Raw genomic sequence first — 27,965 nt, forward strand, 5'->3', positions numbered from 1 at the left:
TTTTTAATGCGATTTTTTTTTTCTTTAATTAATTGATCGAAATTAACGCGATAAAGTCCCGGCCCTAATATATATATATATTCAAAGATTTGCACACATTTTCAAGAAAAATTGCAGATCTACAAGCTTGTCTTAAAGAAGGTTACACAATTGTGTCCTTGTTCATCTTAGTTTTTCTCTCTTCATTAATCTGTAACTATATCAAATATATCCCTATGTATCATTGTTATAAAATATAACATGTATTATTGTTATAAAATATAACATGTATTATTGTTATAAAATATAACATGTATTATCGTTGCTCCTACGTCTTGGTGCCGCCGCGACCCATGATGGACTTCTTAGTGTTTCTCTCGGGTTTCAAAAGCATTATGTAGCACTTGGGCACAAACAGCGCCACCAGGAGGCCAAAGCTAGACGCCAAGATGGCAAACACCTCCACCACGTCGGCGTATTTGCCCGGAGAGCTGATGTACGCCGGGACGAAGGCCGTCCACACGGCACAGAAGATCAACATGCTGAACGTGATCAGCTTGGCCTCGTTGAAGTTGTCCGGGAGATTCCTCGCCATGAACGCCAGCACGAAGCTGAGGAGCGCCAGCACACCGATGTAGCCCAGCAGCACGGCGAAACCGACCGTCGATCCCACCGCGCACTCGTAGACGATCTTATCGCTGTGGTATTGCGTGTTCTTGTGAGGAGTCGGCGAGGCGGACACGAGCCAGGCCGTGCAGATTATGGCCTGGATGGCGGTGAGAGCCAGGACCGTTCCTCTCTGCTGCACGGCGCCGAACCACTTCATGATGCCCGCGCCGCCGGGCTTGGAGGCCTTGAACACGGCCAACACCACCATGGTCTTCACCAGAATGCACGAGACGCACAGCACGAAGCTGATCCCGAACGCCGCGTGTCTCAGCTGACACGTCCAGAGCCTGGGGTGTCCGATGAACAGCAGCGAGCACAGGAAGCACAGCTTCAGCGACAGCAGGAGCTGGAAGCTGAGCTCGGAGTTGTTGGCGCGCACCATGGGCGTGTCCCGGTGGTAGACGAAGACGCCCAGGACGACGGCGCAGCAGAGCGTGCCCAGCAGCGAGACGGTGGTCAGGGAGATGCCCAGGGCCTCGTGGTAGGAGAGGAACTCCGTGATCTTGGGGACGCAGCGGTCGCGCCGGGCGCTGGACCAGAAGTCCTCCGGACAGACGCTGCACTCCGTGGAGTCTGACGAAGACACCGAAGGTTCAGTGGTGGGAAAAAGTACTCGGGTATTTTACTTAAGTAAAAGTAGCAATAGCACAGTGTAGAAATGCTCTGTTAGGAGTGAAAGGCCTGTGTTCAAAATGTTACTTGAGTAAAAGTACAAAAGTATTGGCATCAAAATGAACTTAAAAGTACCAAAAGTAAAAGTCCTAAAATGTTTGAAAATAGCCGATCTACAAGATCGGCTATTTTCAAATAGCCTATGCATAAAATAGGGCTAAAGTGGTTATTGTAGGCTATGTTTTATAATGTAATAATGTATATCTGCCTCTGAGATGTAGTGGAGTAAAAGTATTGAAAATAGGAAACACTCCCGTAAAGTAAAAGTACCTCAAAATTGTATATAAGTACAGTACTTGAGTAAATGTTACTTTACACCAGGGTTAAAGGGACAGACAAGTAAAGCATCGTCTTAAAAAGGCACAACATCGCTACATCTTATCTTACTATATGAAATGAGAAAACCTTTGTCTACCATTCTTTCACTGTTGCCAAGTCTGCTTATTATAAGCGACTTTGGTCTTGTTTTTCTGTACAGTCAGTTTCTGTATTTATTATCAAAGCATAGTATTCCGTTGATCCACATCGGAACACAATCGATTGATGGACGGTGACTACTTAGCACGGCAGCTGTGTTCATCGTCAATCAATCGAAGGTGAGATGGGTGGGTGGGGCGCGAACACCAGATCTTCGGTTGAGAACCGCAGATGTAAACCAACCGCTGTCGTTGCTGATCTGTCCGTCAGAACAGGCGATGCAGTCGAAGCAGCAGATGGGTTCTCCTTTCCTTCTGGCCACACGGGTTCCAGGGGAACAGCTCTCACTGCACACCGACTCAGGAGGCTACAATAACAATGATACATGTATGTTCATTATAGTCATGTGACTCAGGAGGCTACAATAACAATGATACATGTATGTTCATTATAGTCATGTGACTCAGGACGCTACAATAACAATGATACATGTATTCATTATAGTCATGTGACTCAGGACGCTACAATAACAATGATACATGTATGTTCATTATAGTCATGTGACTCAGGAGGCTACAATAACAATGATACATGTACATTAATTATAGGCATGTGATTAATAATCATTTTTAATTGTATCAGATTATATAATAATGAATTAAACTCAGCCAGGTTCCAGGAGAACAGCTGCACAGTTAAATAACAACAATCAATTTCAGTTTAAACCATAGATCTCTGCATTTTTACATTAACCCTGCAAGACCCGGATATATTTCTACTTACAAAAAAAAATTGTCAACCTTTCAGATGGTGTTTTAGGAGTACTTTGGAGAGGAAAATATAATGTTTTTTAAAAAAAATAGTTTTCGTAAGGTTTTATTGAAATGTTGTAATATTACAACAGTGGGTCTAACGGGTAGCAGAATTTCCTATAGGCCATTTTACTCACTGTCAGAATAGCATGGCAAATGTCTATATACTTCACTAAAACAACTTAAGGGTTCATTTATATGGTTATGGTTTATCATTTGGCCTCAGAACAGTATACATTTGCCCATCATTTGCTCTATTTCTTTTCCACTTGTGTTAACTGATGTTCCTGTTGTTTGAAGGCTGTACACATTTGTGTTTGTTGTCAGGGAGTCAATCATGTCTTCGGACACAAACCGGCGGAAGTACTGCAGTGGTGTGTGGAGTGAACTCACATCTTCAGTCAAAGGTGGACCAGAAAAGTCTGTATTAGGGCTGATGAAGGTCTTCTTCTGCCACTGATATCTTTCACTGGGTTTGGCGTGTTTGGCCGGTTGGGGGGGGGCAGTGGGTCAGTGGGTTCACTGGGTTCACTGGGTGGATGGTTTTCTTTGGACTCCTCTCCACAGGCCTCTTCATCCGACTCTTCATCAGTTTCAGTAAAGTCGATGTCCACATCACTCTCTCCATTCATTACAATATCCAACACATCCCTTGCAGTGAAGCGAGGCTCTCTCCTTGCTTGTGGCATTCTGAAATGAAAATAAAGAAATACCATTAGTACATTAGTACTAGCACATCTCACTGCAGGTACATATTTCACAAGTCACACAATACTGTCTGGCCAACCTATTGTACTTTGCTTATCCTCACAAGTGGCATCAGTGATGATGGTACTTAGCACCATCAGTGATGAATGATGATGCTTAGCCTAACAAAGGGATTGGGGATGACTGTAAGTGGGCAATCCCAACACCCATCACATGAACAATGATGAGAGATTCTTAACTGGGCGACTCCCATATGAACAATTACCATACACTGATTGCTAACCACAAACATTACCAAAATGTTTTGCTAAAACATTATAGGCAATGACATGTTATAAGCTAATGATGCAGTATATTTGTCTTCGAGTACAATTGGTTACAATATACAAATTGGTATATATATATATATATATATATATATATATATATATATATATATATATATATATATACACACACACACACACACACACACACACACACACACACACACACACACACACACACACACACACACACACACACACACACACACACATACCAATTTGTATGTTTTAACCAATTGTACTCGAAGACAAATATACTGCTTTAGCTTATAAGTTATAACATTTCATTGCCTATAATGTTTTAGCAAAACATTTTGGTAATGTTTGTGGTTATTTGTGGTATATATATATATATATATATAGTAATGCAATGTGGGGAAAATACACATAATTGTATAAATGTATTGTGAAAACTATAAGACTCCACTTAGCCAGGTGAACAGGTGGCATTGCTATTTGCTACCACTATGACCCAGAGTTGTAAAAAAACAACAAGTATAAAGCATGCTCTAATTTACATTTGGGGGATATCTTTCCCAATAATATCATATGTACATGTTCTAGACATTCTAATGATCACCAAAAAAATTATTGCAGACATTTTACTTACTTTTTTGTGAGAAATCCTGTCCAGTGAAAAAGAGATTGTTCTTCCTTCAAGGATTTTCAAGTTGTGACTTTTCCTGCCTCTGTGGGGGGTATTTATATGCAAATATCCCGGCCAATGACATTGCAAGACTAAACAATAGGATCCAATGATGATGTTTAGGTGAAAGAATAACAGGAAAACAAATGATTTATACCATGTTTTTGATAAAATACAAATGTTGTAATATTACAACTGCGGGTCTTGGAGGGTTAACACTAGAATCAAGTGTCCTGAGGCAACATTCGCAGAAAATAGTAGATCTGCAAACTCACAACGCGTCGCAGTGCAAGCTCACTTTGCCTCTACACCGGCAAAGAGGTTTGGTGTAGAGGAAAAAAGAGAGAACCAAATACAGAGCCAAAGGTCAAGTTTACTATGTGGTTAAATGTCTGAAAACACACATTGACATGAATCCAACAAATTCATAGAAAAGATCAAAGAAACAAAAGAAACAAAGAAACAAAAACATGAATTTGCACTGATGACAGTGCTGTCAAACAAGTCTATGAAGCTATCTATGAAATCTAGATATCTGTTCTGGTTTGTTTATGTTGTCATAGTGACGTGGCCGTGGTTTGTTTATGTTGTCATAGTGACGTGGCCGTGGTTTGTTTATGTTGTCATAGTGACGTGGCCGTGGTTTGTTTATGGCTCAGTCAGAATGACGTCAGAAGCCCTCCTATTAGCCAATTTTAATATATAGGATATGTAGTGGGGGTCCCTGCTTCATCTCTCTGTCAGCTAAGAGGTCCTTCCTCGTTGAAGAGCATTTATTGTCTCCGCCGGAGGTGGAGAGTATGTTTTCGCTTCGTCCCGCCGTGTGTTAGCATGGCCCCTAGCCAAGCTAACATTGGTCAAGCTCCACGTGACACGTGTCAATATGTTGACACCAATGCCTTTGATTGGCTAGAGGGACGCATGACGAAATAAAATCCTATAAATAGGTGTGTCACTTCAAAAGGCCATTTATGCCTTTTGAAGTGAGGTAAGACAGGATCAATCAGTCTTGATTGGAACAGTACCTTCCAGTACAAATCACCCGTCCGTGCGTGTGTGTGTCCCTCTGAGAACACCTAACATTGGTCAAGCAAAGGCGCAGAAGGCCAAAGCTAAGAAAGCATACTCATCTACAACAGTAACACAGAAGAGGACTATAGAGTTGAATTGATCCCACAACAAGGCCGAAGTCTTAATACTGTAACAATTGGCCACCTTGATCAAATACATTATGTAGCACTAGAGAAAACTGACATAGATCAAACACACCAATCAACTGCTGAAACTGTTCAAGACAATGAAGATGAAGAAGACAGACAAGCATTTGAACAAACCAGTCAATTACGAGGACTCCCATATGACACATTGCTTCAAGAAGATTTTTTTTTAGATGCAGACACTACATATTCAGTCGCCCCTGCAGAACACCAAAAACCACGAGCATTCTACCAAGACGACCCGTTCTACCAAGACGACCCGTGCTATTAAAATAGCACGGGTCTGCTGGCGGAGACTTGTGCTCCGAGGAGCACATTTTCTAGTTTTAACATGTATTTGAGCTAAAACAGACCTTGGTGGATTCAAAGCTCCAGAAGATCATATCGTCGTCCAGGACGAGCTCTTCGTCGCCGGAGGCGGACATCCTGACCACGCCCACACTCCGGAGCTTGACGCTTCCGTCGGGAAGCCACGCCCAGTTCATGACATCATAGATTGGTAGAGGATCGCCGTTCTCATCAAATGATACATGATCACCAGCTGGCGTGGTGAAGCTGACCTTCTCCAGGTAATGCACGAGCTGGAGACATTATGGACATGAGACCACAATGAAACATATATGATAATAGTGTGTACAATATACACTACATAGAGCACTTTTTCCCCAAACAGTGGTCGGGCCCATTTGTGGATTACGGATCCAGAATTTAGGAAACAAAAAATAAAGGGATTTTCACTCGTGAAAATCCCTTTATTTTTTGTTTCCTAAATGTTGTCATTATGTATTATTATTTTAAATAATAATACCACAACAATGCACACATTTTCATGAGTTGAAAACAAATTCAAACATTTTTCAAAAATTAATTTCATGAATAAAATAAATTAAAAAATTGAAGAAATTCCCTAAATTAGAAAACAGATCTGCAAACTCAAAGAGATCTGCAAGCTCACAGCGTGGCACTAAGCGCCGCGTTGTGAGCTTGCAGATCTGCTATTTTAACAGTAGTTTGGGGCAAACTGATTTCTCTTAAAGGAGGAGTTCACCCAAAAAAATGACGTATTTTATATCAATTGCACGCCCCATGAAGCCTTGAATTCATGGATTTATTTTAGTTTTTGTTGCATTCCTAAGCCAATAATTGGATGACCATGTGTATCTCCGGTAGGAGACACAAACAATCTACTTTGTGTCTCCTACCGGATACATTAGTCAGTAGGAGACGGGAATCAAATTATTATCTTAGGAATGCAACAAAAACAAAAACACATCCATGAATTCAAGGCTTCATGGTGTGTGCAATAGAGCACCGAAGTCCTGACGTGACTCGTTCATCCCCAGGTTTGCGGAAGTAATTTCTCTATGGAGAATAACATTGGGTCATCTTAGAATCGTCTCATATAAGAATTGTGGTCCAAAAATAAACACCGCGTGTCGGCGTTATTGTCAGGGAGGAGGTTCTGTATCGTTTATGATAGTCAGTCACTTATATTTGATACAGTCTGTTTCTGGTGAAAATGTAACTAATTCGGCGGAAGTAACATTAGCGTTTTCTCACCGTCAGTTGATGCTTCATATCCATAAGAGTCAAACCGCCGGGGTCATTTGTTTATTTTTGGAACACAGTTCTTATTTGACGCGATATTAAATACGTCTATGGGGATTCAGAACGGGGGTGGAAAACTGCAAACCAGGTAGACAAACAAAGGATGTGTAAATGACGTCAGACTTCGGCGGTCTATTGATAGAAAATAAGCCCTTTTTTGGGTGAACTACTCCTTTAAGACTGATGTCTTGAGCTAAAGACTTTTGGAACCACTAGAGCCCTGGAGCCTACATGAATCATCCACCTGAACCACTAGAGCCCTGGAGCCTACATGAATCATCCACCTGAACCACTAGAGCCCTGGAGCCTACATGAATCATCCACCTGAACCACTAGAGCCCTGGAGCCTACATGAATCATCCACCTGAACCACTAGAGCCCTGGAGCCTACATGAATCATCCACCTGAACCACTAGAGCCCTGGAGCCTACATGAATCATCCACCTGAACCACTAGAGCCCTGGAGCCTACATGAATCATCCACCTGAACCACTAGAGCCCTGGAGCCTACATGACTCATCCACCTGAACCACTAGAGCCCTGGAGCCTACATGACTCATCCACCTGAACCACTAGAGCCCTGGAGCCTACATGACTCATCCACCTGAACCACTAGAGCCCTGGAGCCTACATGACTCATCCACCTGAACCACTAGAGCCCTGGAGCCTACATGAATCATCCACCTGAACCACTAGAGCCTGGAGCCTACATGAATCATCCACCTGAACCACTAGAGCCCTGGAGCCTACATGAATCATCCACCTGAACCACTAGAGCCCTGGAGCCTACATGAATCATCCACCTGAACCACTAGAGCCCTGGAGCCTACATGACTCATCCACCTGAACCACTAGAGCCCTGGAGCCTACATGAATCATCCACCTGAACCACTAGAGCCCTGGAGCCTACATGAATCATCCACCTGAACCACTAGAGCCCTGGAGCCCACATGACTCATCCACCTGCCATGGCTGTGCGGTGGTCAGGCCGGCACAGCTGTGCCCGGGGAAGGGCCCTCGTCCCGGGACACAGCGCAGCATGTGGTGCAGGGCGTGGGCCATGGCGTACACGGCCTTGTACACGTTGTACTCGGCCCGGAGGTCGGACACGTCCAACAGGGACGTCTCCGCCGCGCCCAGGTCCTCTAGTCCGCTGCACACCCCACCTCCACCTCCACCTCCACCTCCACCACCTCCACCGTCCACCCAGCCTGGCGGGACGGGGGCAAACCTGCACCCAAACGTGTGCTCCCAGAACTGCCTCACCTGCAAAAGGAGAAACGACACCATGAAAGTCTTTAATAAGCATGAATAAAATACAGTGTTACAGCACTTTCCTTTCCTACTAAACGGTGTCAGCTCTAAAGCTCCCAACAAAGCTGTGCTGCCCGCCTGCTCACCAGGAGCCAGTTGCACCACCTCACACTAAGTTCAAACTTAGCCTAGTTATAGGTTAAATGGCTTTTTAAAAGCCATTTAACCCATTTAGCCGGGAAAGTATCTGTCGTTTTTAGATTTCTTTGGCTATTCAAAAATAGCAAATATACAAGCTCATAGCGCGGCACCGAGTGCTGCGCTATGAGCTTGTAGATCTGCTATTATTTTTTTTAATGCAAAAAAAAAAAAAAAAGGCAAATCTTTAAATATGTATATATTTTTTTAAATATGTATTCAAAGATTTGTACAAATTTTCACGATTAAAAAAAAAATCACACCCTGTGTGAAGTGGGCGGTGTCTTCCTAGCTAACCACAATACTGAATGGAGTCAACCAATATATATGCTTTGATCTGAAAGAGCCACTTAGTGTCAGCATGTGTCTTGCTAGCTAATCACAATACTGAATGGAGTCGATCAATCATGTACAAAAGATAAATACATATATCTTTTGTAAAACACACTTTATGATGGACGAAACCATAACTTAAAAAAAACAATGATTTGGTTTTTTTTAAGTTATGGTTGCTTATATAGGGCTATGCACATGTGTCATGTGACACTGGCCAATCACAGTCCTGAATAGATTGTGATTGGCCAATCACAGCGCAGGATAATTGTACAAATTTCCAAACCTCACTTTTAGGGCCGGTTTCACTGCCCAAGATATTTGTACATTTTTCCAAATCTCACTTATAGGGGCGGTTTCACCGCCCAATAGCAGATATACAAGCTCATAGTGCGGCACTCGGTGCACAATGTGCAAACATATACAATGCTATGAGCATTGTATATGTTTAAGCTATAACTAGGCTAAGTTTGGACTTAGTGTGAGGTGAGTTCAAACTTAGCCTAGTTATAGCTTAAATGGCTTTTTAAAAGCCCTTTAAGCTATAACCAGGCTAAGTTTGAACTTAGTGTGAGGTGGTGCAATTGGCTCCAGAGAACCCCATCCAGGGGCCACATCACCCCAGTCCTCCACCACCTTCACTGGCTCCCGGTCAAACACACAATACATTTCAAAACACTGATCACCACCTACAAGACCCTCGACAACCTGCCCCCCGACCCCTACCTCCCTGACCTCCTTGAATAAGAAACAAACCTGAGAAGCAGCCCCCCCCCCTCCATTTGGAACGTGCTCCCAGCTCAAGTCAAAGCACCCCCCCCCCCCGACCCCCCACCCTTGCCCTGTTCAAAACCTCCCTCAAACCCCACCTCTTCAGGCCCGGACGGTTTGGCGTAACCGTGGAGGCTGGTAATCCATCCTGACAGCGTATCGCGGGTTCGACTCCCAATCCCGATGACCTTTGCTGTGCCCCCCCCCCCCACCATCTCTCTCCACATTTCTACTACTGTTCCTATCAATAAAGGCCGAAAAATACCCAAAAATATCTTTAAAAAATAAAAACACCTTCAGACTTAGCCTGGTAAACCCTCCCTCCGGAAATCTCAATTCCATTTCATTTCAGGAGTGAGTCTGGCCTGATCCGCTGTCTGCAATATTGGCTGTGCTGGAGTTGGGCGGGAGTAATACCGTTGACTGACAACCCCTTCAGCCAATGATAATTTTTCCCCTTCAGCCAATCAGCAGTTCACCAGTCTTAATGTGACGCGACGGGACTTTTGAGACAGCCATACCCAAAATGGGTTGCCTTTTTCGGGTACAATGGTGTCACTGCCCGCCCCTACCGGTTCTCAAAAATTTTTTTTTAAAATAGGCTTTGTCATGATTAATTGACCACATATATGAAGTTAAACAACTAAATTCTATCCAAACGATATCTTATAAGTAAATTCCGTGCCTCAAAATAGAAGTTAGAGAGCTTTTTGAAGTAAAAAAATAGCGGAGAATTGGCCGCACAAGAAAAAGATGGCTGCCGTTCGTGTTTTGGGCTCACTCGAACTCGCCACCTGATTGGCCAACGTAAGCTGTCAATCACAGAACAATGAGCGACGACGCTGATAGGCGCGGCCGTTTGGCATACACAGCCAATATTGCAGAGAGGCGGTTCATGCCAGACTCACTCCTAGAATCAAATGGAGTTGAGATTTCCGGAGGGAGGGTTTACCAGGCTACTTCAGACTCACATTCCCGCCTAATTCTAACCCCCCTTTTTGCCTAGTTTTTAGCCTTTTGACTAGTTTTCTTTTTCCTTTATGTTTTCTTTCTTCGTTTTGTAAAGCATCTCTTAAACAGTTCATTTAGATGTAAACAGACTCACCAGGTTACTGTCATGGCTGTTGTCAGGGTCTTAAACAATACATTCAGATGTAAACAGACTCACTAGGTTACTGTCATGGCTGTTGTCAGGGTCTTAAACAGTTCATTTAGATGTAAACAGACTCACCAGGTTACTGTCATGGCTGTTGTCAGGGTCTTAAACAGTACATTTAGATGTAAACAGACTCACTAGGTTACTGTCATGGCTGTTGTCAGGGTCTTAAACAGTACATTTAGATGTAAACAGACTCACTAGGTTACTGTCATGGCTGTTGTCAGGGTCTTAAACAGTACATTTAGATGTAAACAGACTCACCAGGTTACTGTCATGGCTGTTGTCAGGGTCTTAAACAGTTCATTTAGATGTAAACAGACTCACTAGGTTACTGTCATGGCTGTTGTCAGGGTCTTAAACAGTACATTTAGATGTAAACAGACTCACTAGGTTACTGTCATGGCTGTTGTCAGGGTCTTAAACAGTTCATTTAGATGTAAACAGACTCACTAGGTTACTGTCATGGCTGTTGTCAGGGTCTTAAACAGTACATTTAGATGTAAACAGACTCACTAGGTTACTGTCATGGCTGTTGTCAGGGTCTTAAACAGTACATTTAGATGTAAACAGACTCACTAGGTTACTGTCATGGCTGTTGTCAGGGTCTTAAACAGTACATTTAGATGTAAACAGACTCACCAGGTTACTGTCATGGCTGTTGTCAGGGTCTTAAACAGTTCATTTAGATGTAAACAGACTCACTAGGTTACTGTCATGGCTGTTGTCAGGGTCTTAAACAGTACATTTAGATGTAAACAGACTCACTAGGTTACTGTCATGGCTGTTGTCAGGGTCTTAAACAGTTCATTTAGATGTAAACAGACTCACTAGGTTACTGTCATGGCTGTTGTCAGGGTCTTAAACAGTACATTTAGATGTAAACAGACTCACCAGGTTACTGTCATGGCTGTTGTCAGGGTCTTAAATAGTACATTTAGATGTAAACAGACTCACTAGGTTACTGTCATGGCTGTTGTCAGGGTCTTAAACAGTACATTTAGATGTAAACAGACTCACTAGGTTACTGTCATGGCTGTTGTCAGGGTCTTAAACAGTTCATTTAGATGTACACAGACTCACCAGGTTACTGTCATGGCTGTTGTCAGGGTCCTCATCATCAGGGTGGAGTCTCAACAGGAAGTCCTTGAGTCCCGGGATCTCTGCGCGACGGACGGCGATCCCCAGGGTGCCTGTCAGGTACGGCATGAATTCAGGAGTCAGGAAGCCGGGAAACGTGGCCCAGGCGACACTGGCCATCCACTGGAGTCCGGTCAGGTTCTGCCTTATTACCTGTGTAGTTCAACACAATACACTATAGTTCTACTGTAGTCCAGTCAGGTTCTGCCTTATTACCTGTGTAGTTCAACACAATACACTATAGTTCTACTGTAGTCCAGTCAGGTTCTGCCTTATTACCTGTGTAGTTCAACACAACACACTATAGTTCTACTGTAGTTCTGTCAGGTTCTGCGTTATTACCTGTGTAGTTCAACACAATACACTATAGTTCTACTGTACTTCTGTCAGGTTCTGCCTTATTACCTGTTTAGTTCAACACAATACACTATAGTTCTACTGTAGTTCTGTCAGGTTCTGCGTTATTACCTGTGTAGTTCAACACAGTACACTATAGTTCTACTGTAGTTCTGTCAGGTTCTGCCTTATTACCTGTGTAGTTCAACACAATACACTATAGTTCTACTGTACTTCTGTCAGGTTCTGCCTTATTACCTGTTTAGTTCAACACAACACACTATAGTTCTACTGTAGTTCTGTCAGGTTCTGCGTTATTACCTGTGTAGTTCAACACAATACACACATTCAATCAGCCATAGCTCTAGAATGAAGGATCGCGGCCGCCCCCCCCCCCCCCCTCCCCCCATTTTACAGGACGGTGGCGGTCATGGAGAATATTCCATGATTTTTTAAAGGTACAGTGCCAGATTTCACTGGCAAGAGGACGGTAGACGGATTAATTAAATAACGAATTCCTGGCAGTGAATGAGTTAACAGCTAATTAACTGTTAGTGAACATACCTCGTCCATCATCTTCCTCATGTGTCCTCCCAGTTCAAACACAGCCACCACTCTGGCTGTAGAAGTCTTCATGACAGAGACGATCCTCTGCAGCTCTGCTGGGTCACCGTCTCCGGGCAGAACCTCTATGTAGGCCAGACAGGCCACACCAGACCGCTCCAGGTCAGCCTGGGACGGTAGAACAACCAGGGTTATAACCTCTATGTGGGCCAGGCCCAGACAGGCCACACCAGACCGCTCCAGGTCAGCCTGGGACGGTAGAACAACCAGGGTTATAACCTCTATGTGGGCCAGGCCCAGACAGGCCACACCAGACCGCTCCAGGTCAGCCTGGGAGGGTAGAACAACCAGGGTCAATGTTGTCGACTAAAACTATGACCACAAATGTTGGTCGACTACCTTTTTAAAGGAATAAAAAGTAAGCGGCAAACTATGACTAAATGTATTGACAATTTTGTCCAAAAAAATGAAGACTAGACTAAAATGTTAGGGAGGGACTAGAGGAAAAGAGATCCAGTAGAACTAAGTCATGGCATGGTAACTGTCCAAGAAGAGACAGGCTGTAGTTTCTATTAGCTTGGATTCCCCATCGATGATGTCACTGGTAGGCAGGTCACTGTACTGTCCGCAGCCCTCCAATGAGACACAGAGTGAGTAGACAGAAATGATGCCCAAGTCTTTCCCCCTTTTTTTCCTCCTCATTATTTCAATCATCATCTATATAGTCTGGTTCACTATGTAATTTTGTTGGATTTTTTTGAAGATTTGCAAAACTATACATTTTTGGAAAGGTTATTGTCTAAGGAATCAGAAAATCAATGTTGCCATTTGCCCAGATGTGTATACGGCGGCCATATTGGCAATTACAAAATGGCCACCCTAAAATGTACGTTTTTTAATATCTCGGCCTCTAAATAAGCTGGAACATTGATTTTAACTGCTAAACCTACATTTTCAGGGTCAAGGAATCCAATGGTGCAAGTTATTATTTCATTTTTTTTTATCATCCCATTGACATAATCCACCATATGGGTAAAAAACAGCACAGCCCAGGCAGTCAGTCAGATACTAACTGTTCTTTTTATTTATTTTAACTGTGAACTTTGGATGTTTGTGTAACCATATTAAACATCATGACATGTGTAATCATAGACAGTCTCTATGCATCATCATAATCATCATCATCATCATCATCACTTTCGTGCATCACAGCTTGGGAATCGTCATCGTTCTGGCACTGGCTGCTGCACTGACACATTTCAGTACAGGCTAAGTCCTTAGCTTTGCAGGAACATCTGCCAGAAGAACAGTCAGATTTACACTTGCATTGAACCATCTCAAGGATGGCCTTTGGAGCTGGGAGGACCTCTGTGGTCGTTGGTTTCAGCATGCCATCCAAGTGTTTGAAGTACCTATTTTGCAGGGGATCCAGCTGTGGATCCTGCAGAGCAATGGCTGCTTGTGCCCATGCCCTTGTTTGGACATGGACTCTCAAGATGTGCTGCTTCAGAGCTCCAGGTGTTGGAGGGAGCTTGTCACTTTCTGCCCTGTGTTTGCAGAACAGATGCCATCGCAGTTCAGGGATTGTCTTGATGTTGATACCCTTGTGTTGACAGCTCCAGTGTTGACAGCATTCCTTCTGTCACTTCTGCTTCATCCAAAAGCACTCCAGACCCAACTTTTCCCAGCCCGGATATATGGAACAGGCGTGCGGACGCCGAGGACGGGCCGACGGCAGGCGAGAGAGAGGCCTCCGGTCGGACACGGCCGGGCGGCCTGGCACCCTGGTGGTCCTCGGCGAGCCCAGGACGATCTGGGCTCGGCAGTGGCCCCCTCCTTTGAAATTCTCTCCCGGGACTATCGGCAACCTTTCCCAGCCCGGATATATGGACCAGCATGCGGACGCTGGGGACGAAACGCAGGCAGGCCGCCCCAGATTGCGGGCCTGCCGGCGGCCGCTAGTCGCTGCACTGTGACCCGGGAACCAGGCCGCCCCGAAGGCCGTGGAACCCACTACGTTCTGACCGATTGGCACTCGTAGCCCGCCTCTTGCAAGGGCCCCGCCGGCACCTTGTGTGCTTCGGCGGACGCTGCTTGCAGCCTGCGGGCCCAACCAGGCACGGAGGGACCACGTGCGGAGAGGCCCCGGCCTGTCCTCCGCACTCCTCCGCGGCCGACACCGGCCTAAAGAGACCGAGACGCCCCGTCTGCCCTAGTTGCCCTGCCACGGACCGTCCGAGGGCCCCCGCGGTCGGCCTCGCCTCGAGCCCCATCACGGGGCTCGGCAAGGAGATCCGTTTGCCACAGGGGCGCGCTCCGGAGACTCGTTTCTCAAACCCTGCGTGTGTCGCGTACCGACCAAACAGCTGCGAAACGGGCCATGGGCGCCGATCCCCCGTAACATCCTGTCGACCTGGGTAGAGGGCAAAGGAGGATGTGGCGACTGTCGCAGTGCGCGCCACCGCCGCCCCTCTCACGGGGGGCCTTGGCGGTCTCCGCGGACCGGCAACCCCACGGCGCGCGCCTCAGCTGGGCGCGCTCTCCGCGGCGGAACAGGAGGCCTACCTGGTTGATCCTGCCAGTAGCATATGCTTGTCTCAAAGATTAAGCCATGCATGTCTAAGTACAAACGGCTTGTACAGTGAAACTGCGAAAAGCTCATTAAATCAGTTATGGTTCCTTTGATCGCTCCTCAGTTACTTGGATAACTGTGGTAATTCTAGACCTAATACATGCAAACGGGCGCTGACCTTCGGGGATGCGTGCATTAATCAGATCCTAAACCCTCGCGGCGCGGCGCTCTCGGGCGCCGCATCGTCCGCTTTGGTGACTCTGGATAAACTCGGGCAGATCGCCCGCCCTCCGCGGCGGCGACGTGTCATTCGAGTGTCTGCCCTATCAACTTTCGATGGTACGCTACGTGCTTACCATGGTGACCACGGATAACGGGGAATCAGGGTTCGATTCCGGAGAGGGAGCCTGAGAAACGGCTACCACATCCAAGGAAGGCAGCAGGCGCGCAAATTACCCACTCCCGGCACGGTGAGGTAGTGACGAAAAATAGCAATCCAGGACTCTTTGGAGGCCCTGTAATTGGAATGAGTGGACTTTAAATCCTTTGACGAGGAGCCATTGGAGGGCAAGTCTGGTGCCAGCAGCCGCGATATTTCCAGCTCCAATAGCTTTAATATCTTAAAGTTGCTGCACTTAAAAAGCTCCTAGTTGGATCTCGGGATCGAGCTGACGGTCCGACGCCAGTCGAGTCACCGTCCGTCCCTGTCCCTGCCTTCCGGCGCCCCCCCCGATGCTCTGAGTGTCCTGCTTGGGGTCCGGAGCGTTTACTTTGAAAAGAATAGTGTTCTAAGCAGGCCCGAGTCGCCTGAATACCGCAGCTAGGAATAATGGAATAGGACCCTGGTTAATTTTTTTACTTCCTTGTTAACTTAAAACTTAAAAATTCTGTATCTAGGCTCCTGAGTACTTTTTTTTTCTCAATGAAACATCTGAAATAACTCTGGCATTCAATGTGTTAACTACTTTCGCGGCCCCGTGTGGTTGGCGACTAACTTCTTAGAGGGACAAGTGGCGTTCAGCCACACGAGAAGGAGCAATAACTGGTCTGTGATGCCCTTAGATGTCCGGGGCCGAAATTATTCCCCATGAACGAGGAATTCCCAGTAAGCGCAAGTCACCAGCTCGCGTTGATTAAGTCCCTGCCCTTTGTACACACCGCCCGTCGCTACTACCGATCGGATGGCTTAGTGAGGTCCTCGGACGGGCCCCGCCGGAGTCGGTCACGGCCCCGGCGGAGCGCTCGGAAGACGCCCGAACATGACTATCTAGAGGAAGTAAAAGTCGTAACAAGGTTTCCGTAGGTGAACCTGCGGAAGGATCATTACCGTTCTGTCCGGCACCCTCGCGCGGGGGTCTGGAATGCCTGAACATGCCACAACATAAAATAACAAATACAGTCTGAGGACAATGATTACTGGCCTTTTGTACAGTCACTGCAAATAAAATGCTTGCAACGGGAACTACTTGGTGTGTGGATCTACTCTCAAGTATAGTGTAAGCTACACTTTTTGATTCAGCACCCATCCTAGTAGTATTGGGATGTGCATGTCTTTGTAATAATTTCCTCAATTAATATCAGCCACAGTTTGATCATTTTGGACACACTTATGGAAGCTTAGAGTAGCAATAATACAAAAACAAAAATGTCTTTAAGAGTATCAGTGGTAAGTTAACATTTTATTTAATTTGAATGAGCAAGTGAAACATGTTTTTAGGAACAGCTGGAATATGAATTGATAAATGATTTTCTTATTTCAAAGATATTGCAAGAAAACAACCATATCTGGTCATTTTGGACTCAGTCATGCATCTAAGGGTTAATGTTGTAAAGTTTTGTAGCTTTATAATTACCACCATTGGATTCCTCGACACTGAAAATGTAGGTTTAGGAGTTAAAATCAATGTTCCAGCTTATTTAGAGGCCGAGATATTAAAAAACATACATTTTATGGTGGCCATTTTGTAATTGCCAATATGGCCGCCATATACACATCTGGGCAAATGGCAACATTGATTTTCTGATTCCTTAGACAATAACCTTTCCAAAAATGTATAGTTTTGCAAATCTTCAAAAAAATCCAACAACATTTTAAATCAAAGCATAAGGAACCAGACTAATACTACAATCCGCAAACTGGCTGTAGGAACGAAATGGGAACGAAGTGGAGGGAACGAAAAAACACAAAACTGCGCACTGCGCACTGCGCACTGCGCTTGCACCGCTGTTGCAAGATCGTGCGCGAGCAACAAGCAACCAGCTTCATGAAAAAACACAAAGCTGCACACTGCGCATGCGTCGATGCACTTTCTCTAACCAATTTACACCCACTTCACGCTTACAACACCTGGACATGGCAACACAACCCAACCTCACTCTCCGAGCCTATCAGCGTCGTCGCTCATCGTTCTGTGATTGACAGCAAAAGTTGGCCAATCAGGTGGCGAGTTCGAGTGAGCCCGAATGGCTCCGAGTGCAGCCTGAAAAAAGACGAACGGCAGCCATTGTTGTTTGTGCGAGTCAGGGTGCGAGTGCCTTCACTTCTTACTTTAGCTTATAAAACGCTCTCAAACTTCTTCTTTGAGGCCGGGAATTCACTTATAACATATCGTTTGGATAGAATTTAGTTGTTTCACTTCATATGTGTGGTCAATTAATCATGAAGGGACAGCCATACGCGCACACAGGGAGAGAGAGGGAGGGTGGGAGAGAGAGAATAGTTAGCCAAACACAGCGAGATAATTTTCGCTGACGGACAGAGAGAGACAGAGAGACATAGAGGGAGAGAGAGAGAGAGAGGAAGAGAGGGAGGGAGGGAAAGAGAGAGAGAGGGAACGAGGGAGGGAGAGAGAGGAAGACAGGGAGAGAGAGAGGGCCAGAGGGGAAAAAGAGAGAGGGACAAGGAGATGGAGAGAGAGGAAGGACGGCAGGATGCGATGCGCTGTTAAAAATGTTAAAACTTTTTTGGGGGAAATTTTTATCCCACGATTTTTGAACCCCAAAATAAGCGAGCCCTCGCTTATTTTTGCGCGGACGTAATTTGTTTGTCATTGTGGTGAATGTTGTGTGTGCTGCTGATGTTTGTTGTGTGAAGCTTAATGTCAGAGTGTTTGTGTTGGAGCGCCTCAGTGCTTTACATGATTTTGTACCCCCAAACGACATTTTCTTTGGGGGGGTTAGGGGGGGGGGGGGGTACTAGAATTCTGCCCGCTACGCGCGGGCAGAACTTCTAGTTATATACAATCAATCAATCATGTACAAGAATGTGTTGCCGTACCTTTAAGGATCTGGCAGCGCTGTGTCCATAAGCATCATCACTGACCACCAGGCCCACCCACATCCATCCAAACCTCTTCATGATGTGCTGCATGGCTCTGACCTGATGGTTAAACAATGACCTGATGGTTGAATAATGACCTGATGGTTAAACAATGACCTGATGGTTGAATAATGACCTGATGGTTAAACAATGACCTGATGGTTGAATAATGACCTGATGGTTAAACAATGACCTGATGGTTGAATAATGACCTGATGGTTAAACAATGACCTGATGGTTAAACAATGACCTGATGGTTAATGAATGACCTGATGGTTAAATCATGACCTGATGGTTAAACAATGACCTGATGGTTAAATAATGACCTGATGGTTAAATCATGACCTGATGGTTAAATCATGACCTGATGGTTAAACAATGACCTGATGGTTAAATCATGACCTGATGGTTAAATCATGACCTGATGGTTAAACAATGACCTGATGGTTAAATCATGACCTGATGGTTAAATCATGACCTGATGGTTAAACAATGACCTGATGGTTAAACAATGACCTGATGGTTAAACAATGACCTGATGGTTAATGAATGACCTGATGGTTAAACAATGACCTGATGGTTAAACAATGACCTGATGGTTAAACAATGACCTGATGGTTAAACAATGACCTGATGGTTAAACAATGACCTGATGGTTAATGAATGACCTGATGGTTAAACAATGACCTGATGGTTAATTAATGACCTGATGGTTAAACAATGACCTGATGGTTAAACAATGACCTGATGGTTAAACAATGACCTGATGGTTAAATAATGACCTGATGGTTAAATAATGACCTGATGGTTAAACAATGACCTGATGGTTAAACAATGACCTGATGGTTAAACAATGACCTGATGGTTAAATAATGACCTGATGGTTAAACAATGACCGGATGGTTGATGACCTGATGGTTAAACAATCACCTGATGGTTAATGAATGACCTGATGGTTAAACAATGACCTGATGGTTAAACAATGACCTGATGGTTAAACAATGACCTGATGGTTAAATAATGACCTGATGGTTAAACAATGACCTGATGGTTAATGAATGACCTGATGGTTAAATAATGACCTGTTGGTTAAACAATGACCTGATGGTTAAACAATGACCTGATGGTTAAACAATGACCTGATGGCTAAACAATGACTTGATGGTTAAACAATGACCTGATGGTTAAACAATGACCTGATGGTCAAACAATGACCTGATGGTTAAACAATGACCTGATGGTTAAATAATGACCTGATGGTTAAATAATGACCTGATGGTTAAACAATGACCTGATGGTTAAACAATGACCTGATGGTTAACACATCGAGTGCCATAAACGGTCCGGACCGTTTTTGACCCAATTCTATTTTTATACGAGTGGCCCACGTGGGGCGCTAAAACGAAACTTTGACATCACCCAAGGAGTTTCTGAGAAGAAGAGGCTGGATGTGGCTCCATGTCAAAAATCCTCCCGGTCGGCGTTTTCAATGTTATCTCCTTGACTAAAAGCTTAATATCTCCATTTCTTTTTAACGTGGTGGAAACGAGCCGTTTTCGATCGGCGATCACGCTGCAATGGAGGATCGCGTTGGAAATATTATTGTTCCAGGCGTTAGTCGGGACCCTCCGCCGTCTCGCACGCACGCTTTGTTTACATGCACTTCCGCGTCGGGGCTTCTACAGCACGAAACGTATAACGCAAGTGGATGGAAGAAATGCAGGCACTCAACGTATAATATTTTAATAAACCTCTGGCACCCAATGTGTTAAACAATGACCTGATGGTTAATGAATGACCTGATGGTTAAACAATGACCTGATGGTTAATGAATGACCTGATGGTTAAACAATGACCTGATGATTAACTAATGACCTGATGGTTAAACAATGACCTGATGGTTAAACAATGACCTGATGGTTAAACAATGACCTGATGGTTAAACAATGACCTGATGGTTAAACAATGATCTGATGGTTAAACAATGACCTGATGGTTAAATAATGACCTGATGGTTAAACAATGACCTGATGGTTAAATAATGACCTGATGGTTAAATAATGACCTGATGGTTAAATCATGACCTGATGGTTAAACAATGACCTGATGGTTAATGAATGACCTGATGGTTAAACAATGACCTGATGGTTAAATAATGACCTGATGGTTAAACAATGACATGATGGTTAAACAATGACCTGCTGGTTAAACAATGATCTGATGGTTAAACAATGATCTGATGGTTAAACAATGACCTGATGGTTAAATAATGACCTGATGGTTAAACAATGACCTGATGGTTAAATCATGACCTGATGGTTAAACAATGACCTGATGGTTAATGAATGACCTGATGGTTAAATAATGACCTGATGGTTAAACAATGACCTGATGGTTAATGAATGACCTGATGGTTAAACAATGACCTGTTGGTTAAACAATGACCTGATGGTTAAATAATGACCTGATGGTTAAACAATGACCTGATGGTTAAATAATGACCTGATGGTTAAACAATGACCTGATGGTTAATGAATAACCTGATGGTTAAACAATGACCTGATGGTTAAACAATGACCTGATGGTTAAACAATGACCTGATGGTTAAACTTTAGTACCTGAAGTTAACACAATACTACATCATGGACAGGTTTGTGTGTATTAGTACCTGAAGTTAATACAATACTACATCATGGACAGGTTTGTTTGTATTAGTACCTGAAGTTAATACAATACTACATCATGGACAGGTTTGTGTGTATTAGTACCTGAAGTTAACACAATACTACATCATGGACAGGTTTGTTTGTATTAGTACCTGAAGTTAACACAATACTACATCATGGACATGTTTGTGTGTATTAGTACCTGAAGTTAACACTACATCATGGACAGGTTTGTGTGTATTAGTACCTGGAAGGCGTCACTAGGGATGGTTCTGAAGAAGGAAGGGAACTGTTGACGGTCACTCAGACACGAGCAGGTGGCAAAAAAACTGACCTGACAAATGTACACAATATTATGTAATATATTAATTTATAAAAATAACTGACCATCAAAAGTATACATATATAAGTACAGATTACTTACCAGAGGTACTTCGTACAGACCTAGTATACTCGACATGTATTCATATAAGTATTTAGTGCTGTCAAAGTTAACACGTTAGTGACACGTTAATGCATGACCGAATTAACGGCGTTAATATTTTTATCGCATTAATCACTTCCTGATCTGAACACTCCCTCTGCACATCTGAACCAATCCCAGCAATTAGGGGGCGGGATGTTAAGGATCACACTGGCTTGGGATTCACTTATATGGCCATCTCAACCAATCACAGCGAATGGAAACGTAAGCCGTGCTACCCAAGCCGTGCTACTCATACGCTGAGTTGATGGTGCCCGGGATCGAACCCATGACCTTGTAGTCTAAAGGCGAGAGCTCTACCGACTGAGCTACCCGGACACAAAGGAGTATATATGTTACAGGTAGATTGGCATTCCAGGTAGATTGGAAAATAAGCGCTTGTTTTCACCGCCCGTCCGCCCCCCAGGCAATTCTGTAGAACCAACGCCAGAGGGCAATGCAAGCCACACATGAGTCCCACACCACACACGCACGCATGCACACGCGCACAAACGAGCACGCACGCACACACGCATACACGCACATGCACGCGCGCGCACACACACCCGCGAACAAGGGGGTGAGCCTGAGGAGGCGGGGCTGGCGGGCTATGTTAGTGCAGTGAGTGGCAGTTGGGGCAAACGCAGTCCCCACAACATCATTTACGATTGTGTGCCTATCGGTACATAACTCGGACGGCGCTTAGTCGACTAGGAGACCATCGGCCGGTCGTCGCGGGCACTCGCGCCTGGAGGCGCTCGGGCGCGACTCCTTGGCCTCAAGGTCTCCTTAGTCGGCGCGCCTCCGTCATGGTCCAAAACTATACTTTATCGGCAGAAAAAAATAGTCCGCGGTTGTTTGAAAAAGTAATGTCCCGAGCGGGAGTCAAACCCAGACTCCCAGTGGTAGAGGATGGGGAGTTCAATGATTATCGAAGTGCGCCACTGAGGCTGGTATGTATGTATATTCATGTTGTCGTTGTCGTCGTCCTCGCATCGCAGCCCCGCCCCGAGCCTAAAAACAAGCGCTCCACTTCCAATCTACCTGGAATGCCAATCTACCTGTGACATATATATATATATATATACATATAAGTACAGATGGTTGGGATGGTTGGGAGCGCCATGAAGGACGGCCGCATCCGTACGCGCTCCGTAACATCGCAACGTTTTTCCATCTTTTTAGTATTCTTTAGCCTTCTCTTTTTTCCCTACACCGTCGCGTGTCTAAGGAGTTATGACAGACAAGCACTTATGGACATCAGCACAGCGATTACACACAGAATTCCGGACTTTTTTGCCGAAAACCTTCCACTCGGCTGGGTGGGGGGAGGGGTCCCCTTTGTTCCAGCTGGATCAACAACAAACCCAAGGCGACGAAAAAGACCCGGACGACGAGGTACAAGAGCGGGTCTCCTCGTAAGAACAACAAAACGTGGATATAAACCTGCACTGCCTTCAATCCTGCTAGCGCGTTAGATCTCTGTGTGAATCAAGAACAGTGACCACTATGGACGACTTACTAGCGCGCGTAAAGTATAACAGTGAGACAAGGAACACGTCCATTGTTGTGCTAACAGAGACGTGGCTAACGGAGTTAGCATCTGATTCTTCTATCACTCCTCCTGGCTTCACCGCGTATAGGAAGGACAGAGACCCTGTACTGAGCGGTAAGCAACGTGGGGGGGGAGTTTGTGCCTTGATCAACAACAACTGGTGCAAAGATGTTAAAATCCTAGATAGTCACTGCTCACCAGACCTTGAACTTTTAATCATAGCCTGCCGTCCTTTCTACCTACCACGTGACTTCAGCATTGTGATTGTAGCCGTTGTTTACATTCATCCTGGAGCTAATAAGGACACAGCTATGAGGGAATTACACCAGGCGATCAGTGCACAAGAAAATCGCCACCCGGACTGCGCAGTCATCTGCCTAGGCGACTTCAACCGGACAGACCTAAAAAAGGTCTTTCCCAAATTCCACCAGCATGTCGCCTGCAGTACCCGTGGTGACAATATTCTTGACCACTGCTACACGCCCTTCAAGGATGGATACAAAGCTCTCCGCCGCCCACCGCTAGGAAGCTCTGACCACGACGCCATCCAGCTGCTACCTGCCTACAAACAGAGGCTAAAAAGGGAGCCGGTCTTTGAGAAGGAAATCCGAATCTGGTCTGAGGACACAGACGCTATGCTACAATCCTGCTTCTACCAGACTGACTGGGGGATGTTTAAGAACGCCGCTGGGAATAACATCAACGACTCAGTCACTGGCTTTATCAGCAAGTGCATAGATGACATAGTCCCAAAAAAGACAGTTCGGATCTATCCCAATCAGAAACCATGGATGGACAGCGGAGTACGTGCACATCTGCATGAACGGGATGCTGGTTTCAAATCTGGCGACGTGGAAACGCGCAACACGACGCGCGCGGCCCTAAACAGCGCCATCAGGAAGGCGAAAAAGGCCTACACAAAAAAGATGCAAGACAAACTCAGCAATGGCGACATCAGGAGCACATGGCAGGCAGTACACACCTTGACAGACTGCAAAACAAGAACCAGAAGCGAGGTGAACCCGCCTGCCTCCCTCCCCAACGAACTGAACACTTTCTACTGCCGGTTTGAGATCAGCTCCAACCGCGGCAGCCAAGCGGGGCCATCAGCAGCACCAGCAGAGAAGAACCCTCTAACCATCTCGGAGAGAGAAGTACGTACAGCCTTCACACGGGTCAACATCCACAAGGCAGCCGGACCTGATGGGATTCCAGGCCGGGTCCTTAAGACATGTGCAGACCAGCTGGCGGGTGTCTTCGCTGACATCTTTAACCTCTCCCTCTCCCTGGCTGTGGTCCCTGCAGGGTTCAAAATGTCAACCATTGTGCCCATTCCCAAAAAGGCCAAAGTGACATGCCTGAACGACTGGAGACCTGTTGCTCTCACCCCGATCGTCAGCAAGTGTTTCGAGAAACTGGTGAGGGAATACATCAGCTCCACGCTACCTGCCTCGCTGGATCCGTGGCAGTATGCATACCGCAAAAACAGATCCACCGACGACGCTATTGCCATGACTCTCCACACCGTCCTCTCGCACATGGACAACAAGCTGCTGAAGGACAAATATGTACGTATGCTGTTCGTGGACTACAGCTCAGCATTCAACACCATTGTCCCAGCAATACTTGACAAAAAGCTCAGACACCTAGGGCTAAACACAAGCATGTGCGACTGGATACAGGACTTCTTGTCCAACCGACATCAGGTGGTGAGAATGGGCAGCATCACATCCGACCCCCTGACCCTCAACACCGGAGCACCCCAGGGATGCGTGCTGAGCCCTCTCCTCTACTCCCTGTACACGTATGACTGCATAGCCACACATGTCTCCAACACCATCATAAAGTACGCGGACGACACAACAGTGATAGGCCGAATCGTCAACAACGACGAGTCTGACTACAGAGAGGAGATCAAATCACTGGCACACTGGTGCCGCGAGAACAACCTCTCTCTTAACGTCGACAAGACCAAAGAACTGATCGTGGACTTCAGGAGGCCGCGGAGAGACCATGCGCCCATCCTCATCGACGGTGCTGCAGTGGAAAGGGTCAGCGAGTTCAAGTTCCTCGGAGTACACATCGAGGAGGACCTCAAATGGGAGACGCACTCCACACACGTGAGGAAAAAGGCTCAGCAGCGACTGTACTGGCTCCGCCGCCTGAAGAAGCTCGGAGTAGGACGTCGCATCCTCAGGCTGTACTACAACAGTTCTGTTGAAGGCATCCTAACAGGCTGTGTCACGGCCTGGTATGGGAACTGCACTGCCCGAGAAAAGATCAGCCTACAACGAGTAGTGCGATCGGCAGAGCGGATAATGGGAATCGAGCTCCCAGCGATCCAGGAACTGTACAAAAAGCGGTGCGTGGTCAAAGCCAAGCGCATCATCAAGGACAAGCACCACCCAAGTCACAGACTGTTCAACCCCCTACAACGACCACGACCGGGCAAGGGGCTCTAGCACAGTATCAAGAGTTCCACCACCAGGTTTTGGTGTAGTTTCAATCCAGCTGCTGTCAGAATGCTGAATGGGGCATAAGCCTGGATGAGTTCAGCAGCCTGACAGCAGGCGGCGCAGACTTTTCTGGCTCTTCCTGAACACACCTGTGGATTATACCAGGGACAATGACTTGGACTTTAGCCCCCCCCTCGGACACACCTGTGGACTACACCAGGTACAAATGACTTTTTGTTGCACTCCCTCATGGAGCTACTTGCGGATTATACTAGGGTCAGTCCACTCTAGGTGGACACGCACTGACCTTTTGCACCTTAATCCCTTGTATAACGCACTGACTTTTTTTGGGTCTTTTTTTTTATTGTGCTCTTTTTCCTCTAAGCACCTTAACGTCCATTGTCTATCATGCACAGTATAAGTATAACATGCACAGTATACAATACATTGCTGCTATGCTCAGGCACCTTAGTTTAGTTTTTTTAGTTTTTTTTATTATCTCAGGTAATTTGTAAATATGTAGATAACTTGTCTGGCCTTCTGTTGCTCTCTTGTTTTGATCTCCTTCCCACCTGCCCCCCACCCTCTTCTTCTCCCCCCCCCCCCCTCTTCTTTCTATGGAAACCAACGTTGCGATGGGAACGATGTACAAAAAAGAATTTCACCCACTTTTTTACCTTGTAAACCTGTGATGTGACAATAAAACTGATTCTGATTCTGATTCTGATTACTTACCAGAGGTACTTGGAACAGCCCTAGTATACTGGACATGGCGATGGCCTGCGTTGACGACTCCGGTCCCACCACTCCCAGCACCGGAGGGGAGCCGGCACAGTTTTCGTCCAATTGGACACGCTCCTCCCTGCCGCTGACCAATGAGACGGCGGCTTTGAAGCCGACGCCCAGCACGTTGCAGCAGGTGTCGAGGAGGCGGTACCCCAGCGTCACGTTGGGCAGGAGGACGGGGTCTCTGTTGATCTCCTCCACGGCAAACGCCATGACCTGTGACCTCCTGAACCCTAGGACGTTAAATCTACACATACATTGCTCATTAATATTACTAATTACTCATTACATACATTGTATCTAGCACCAGTAAACATAGATCTATAACACCAGTAAACATAGATCTATAGAACCAGTAAACATAGATCTATAGGACCAGTAAACATAGATCTATAACACCAGTAAACATAGATCTATAGCACCAGTAAACATAGATCTATAGCACCAGTACACATAGATCTATAGCACCAGTAAACATAGATCTATAGCACCAGTACACATAGATCTATAGCACCAGTAAACATAGATCTATAGCACCAGTAAACATAGATCTATAGCACCAGTAAACATACGATGTTCGCGAGATCTTCCGTCAAGACGGAGCCCACTTACACTAGGAGACCATGTGTATGCCATTTGTGTACATTTAGTCTCTAGTGGCTAACAATATTTGACTATACCCACAATACTAATTAACTAGAAAAAGTGCTCAGGTCTCCGCCAGGTCAGGTAGGTTATTGTGGCCTCCTGGTGGCGCTATAATAGGCCAATGTGAAAAGGGTGGCATTTCTTCCTCGGCCTAGTGGGAATGTGCGTGCAAATTTTCACGGAAAACGCACGCCGCGTTCATGATTTCAGACATTTTGTTCAAAACGGACCAATCCTGCAAACTTTGGAAGTCAACCTTAGCCAATCAGGATGGAATATGAAATATCGGACAGATGCGTCTTGATCACATGACTATAGAGATACTGTGTACCGATTTGCGTGATGTTTGGATAAAATCTGAAGGATTAATATCCAAAAATGTATTTGACATAAGTCGGCCTCCTGGTGGCGCTGTAGAAAGCAGATGTAAAAAATGCAGTGCAGATGTTTTTCCTTGGCCTCTAGGGAGTAGGCGTGCAAAGTTTCACGCAGATCGGTGCAGTTATAGTTAAAAATGCAAATCGGCCTGTTATAGCGCCACCATGAGGCTGATGTGAAAAGTTTTAAGTGCCATTTCTTCCTCGGCCTAGTGGGAATGTGCGTGTGCAATTTTATGGAAATGGCAAGCTGCGTTCATGATTTGAGGCAGTTTGTTCAAAATGGACCAATCCTGCAAACTTTGGATGGTAACCTT

General features: G+C 45.4%; 1 protein-coding gene across 1 annotated transcript; it reads right to left on the bottom strand.

The window, feature by feature from the left end:
- Positions 1–307: 307 nt before the first annotated feature.
- On the bottom strand, positions 308–26,836 carry LOC308080223 (extracellular calcium-sensing receptor-like; the record flags this gene model as incomplete). Its single annotated transcript, XM_080421998.1, has 9 exons — positions 308–1,221; positions 2,086–2,104; positions 5,800–6,027; positions 8,018–8,320; positions 11,850–12,059; positions 12,807–13,136; positions 18,656–18,757; positions 21,611–21,697; positions 26,573–26,836. 9 exons carry the CDS (start codon positions 26,834–26,836, stop codon positions 308–310), a joined length of 2,457 nt encoding a protein of 818 aa, XP_080278124.1.
- Between the last annotated feature and the right edge of the window lie 1,129 nt (positions 26,837–27,965).

Source organism: Gymnoscopelus braueri (assembly GCF_963280865.1).
Source record: "Gymnoscopelus braueri genome assembly, chromosome: 24".
NCBI classification, from domain to species: Eukaryota; Metazoa; Chordata; class Actinopteri; order Myctophiformes; family Myctophidae; genus Gymnoscopelus; species Gymnoscopelus braueri.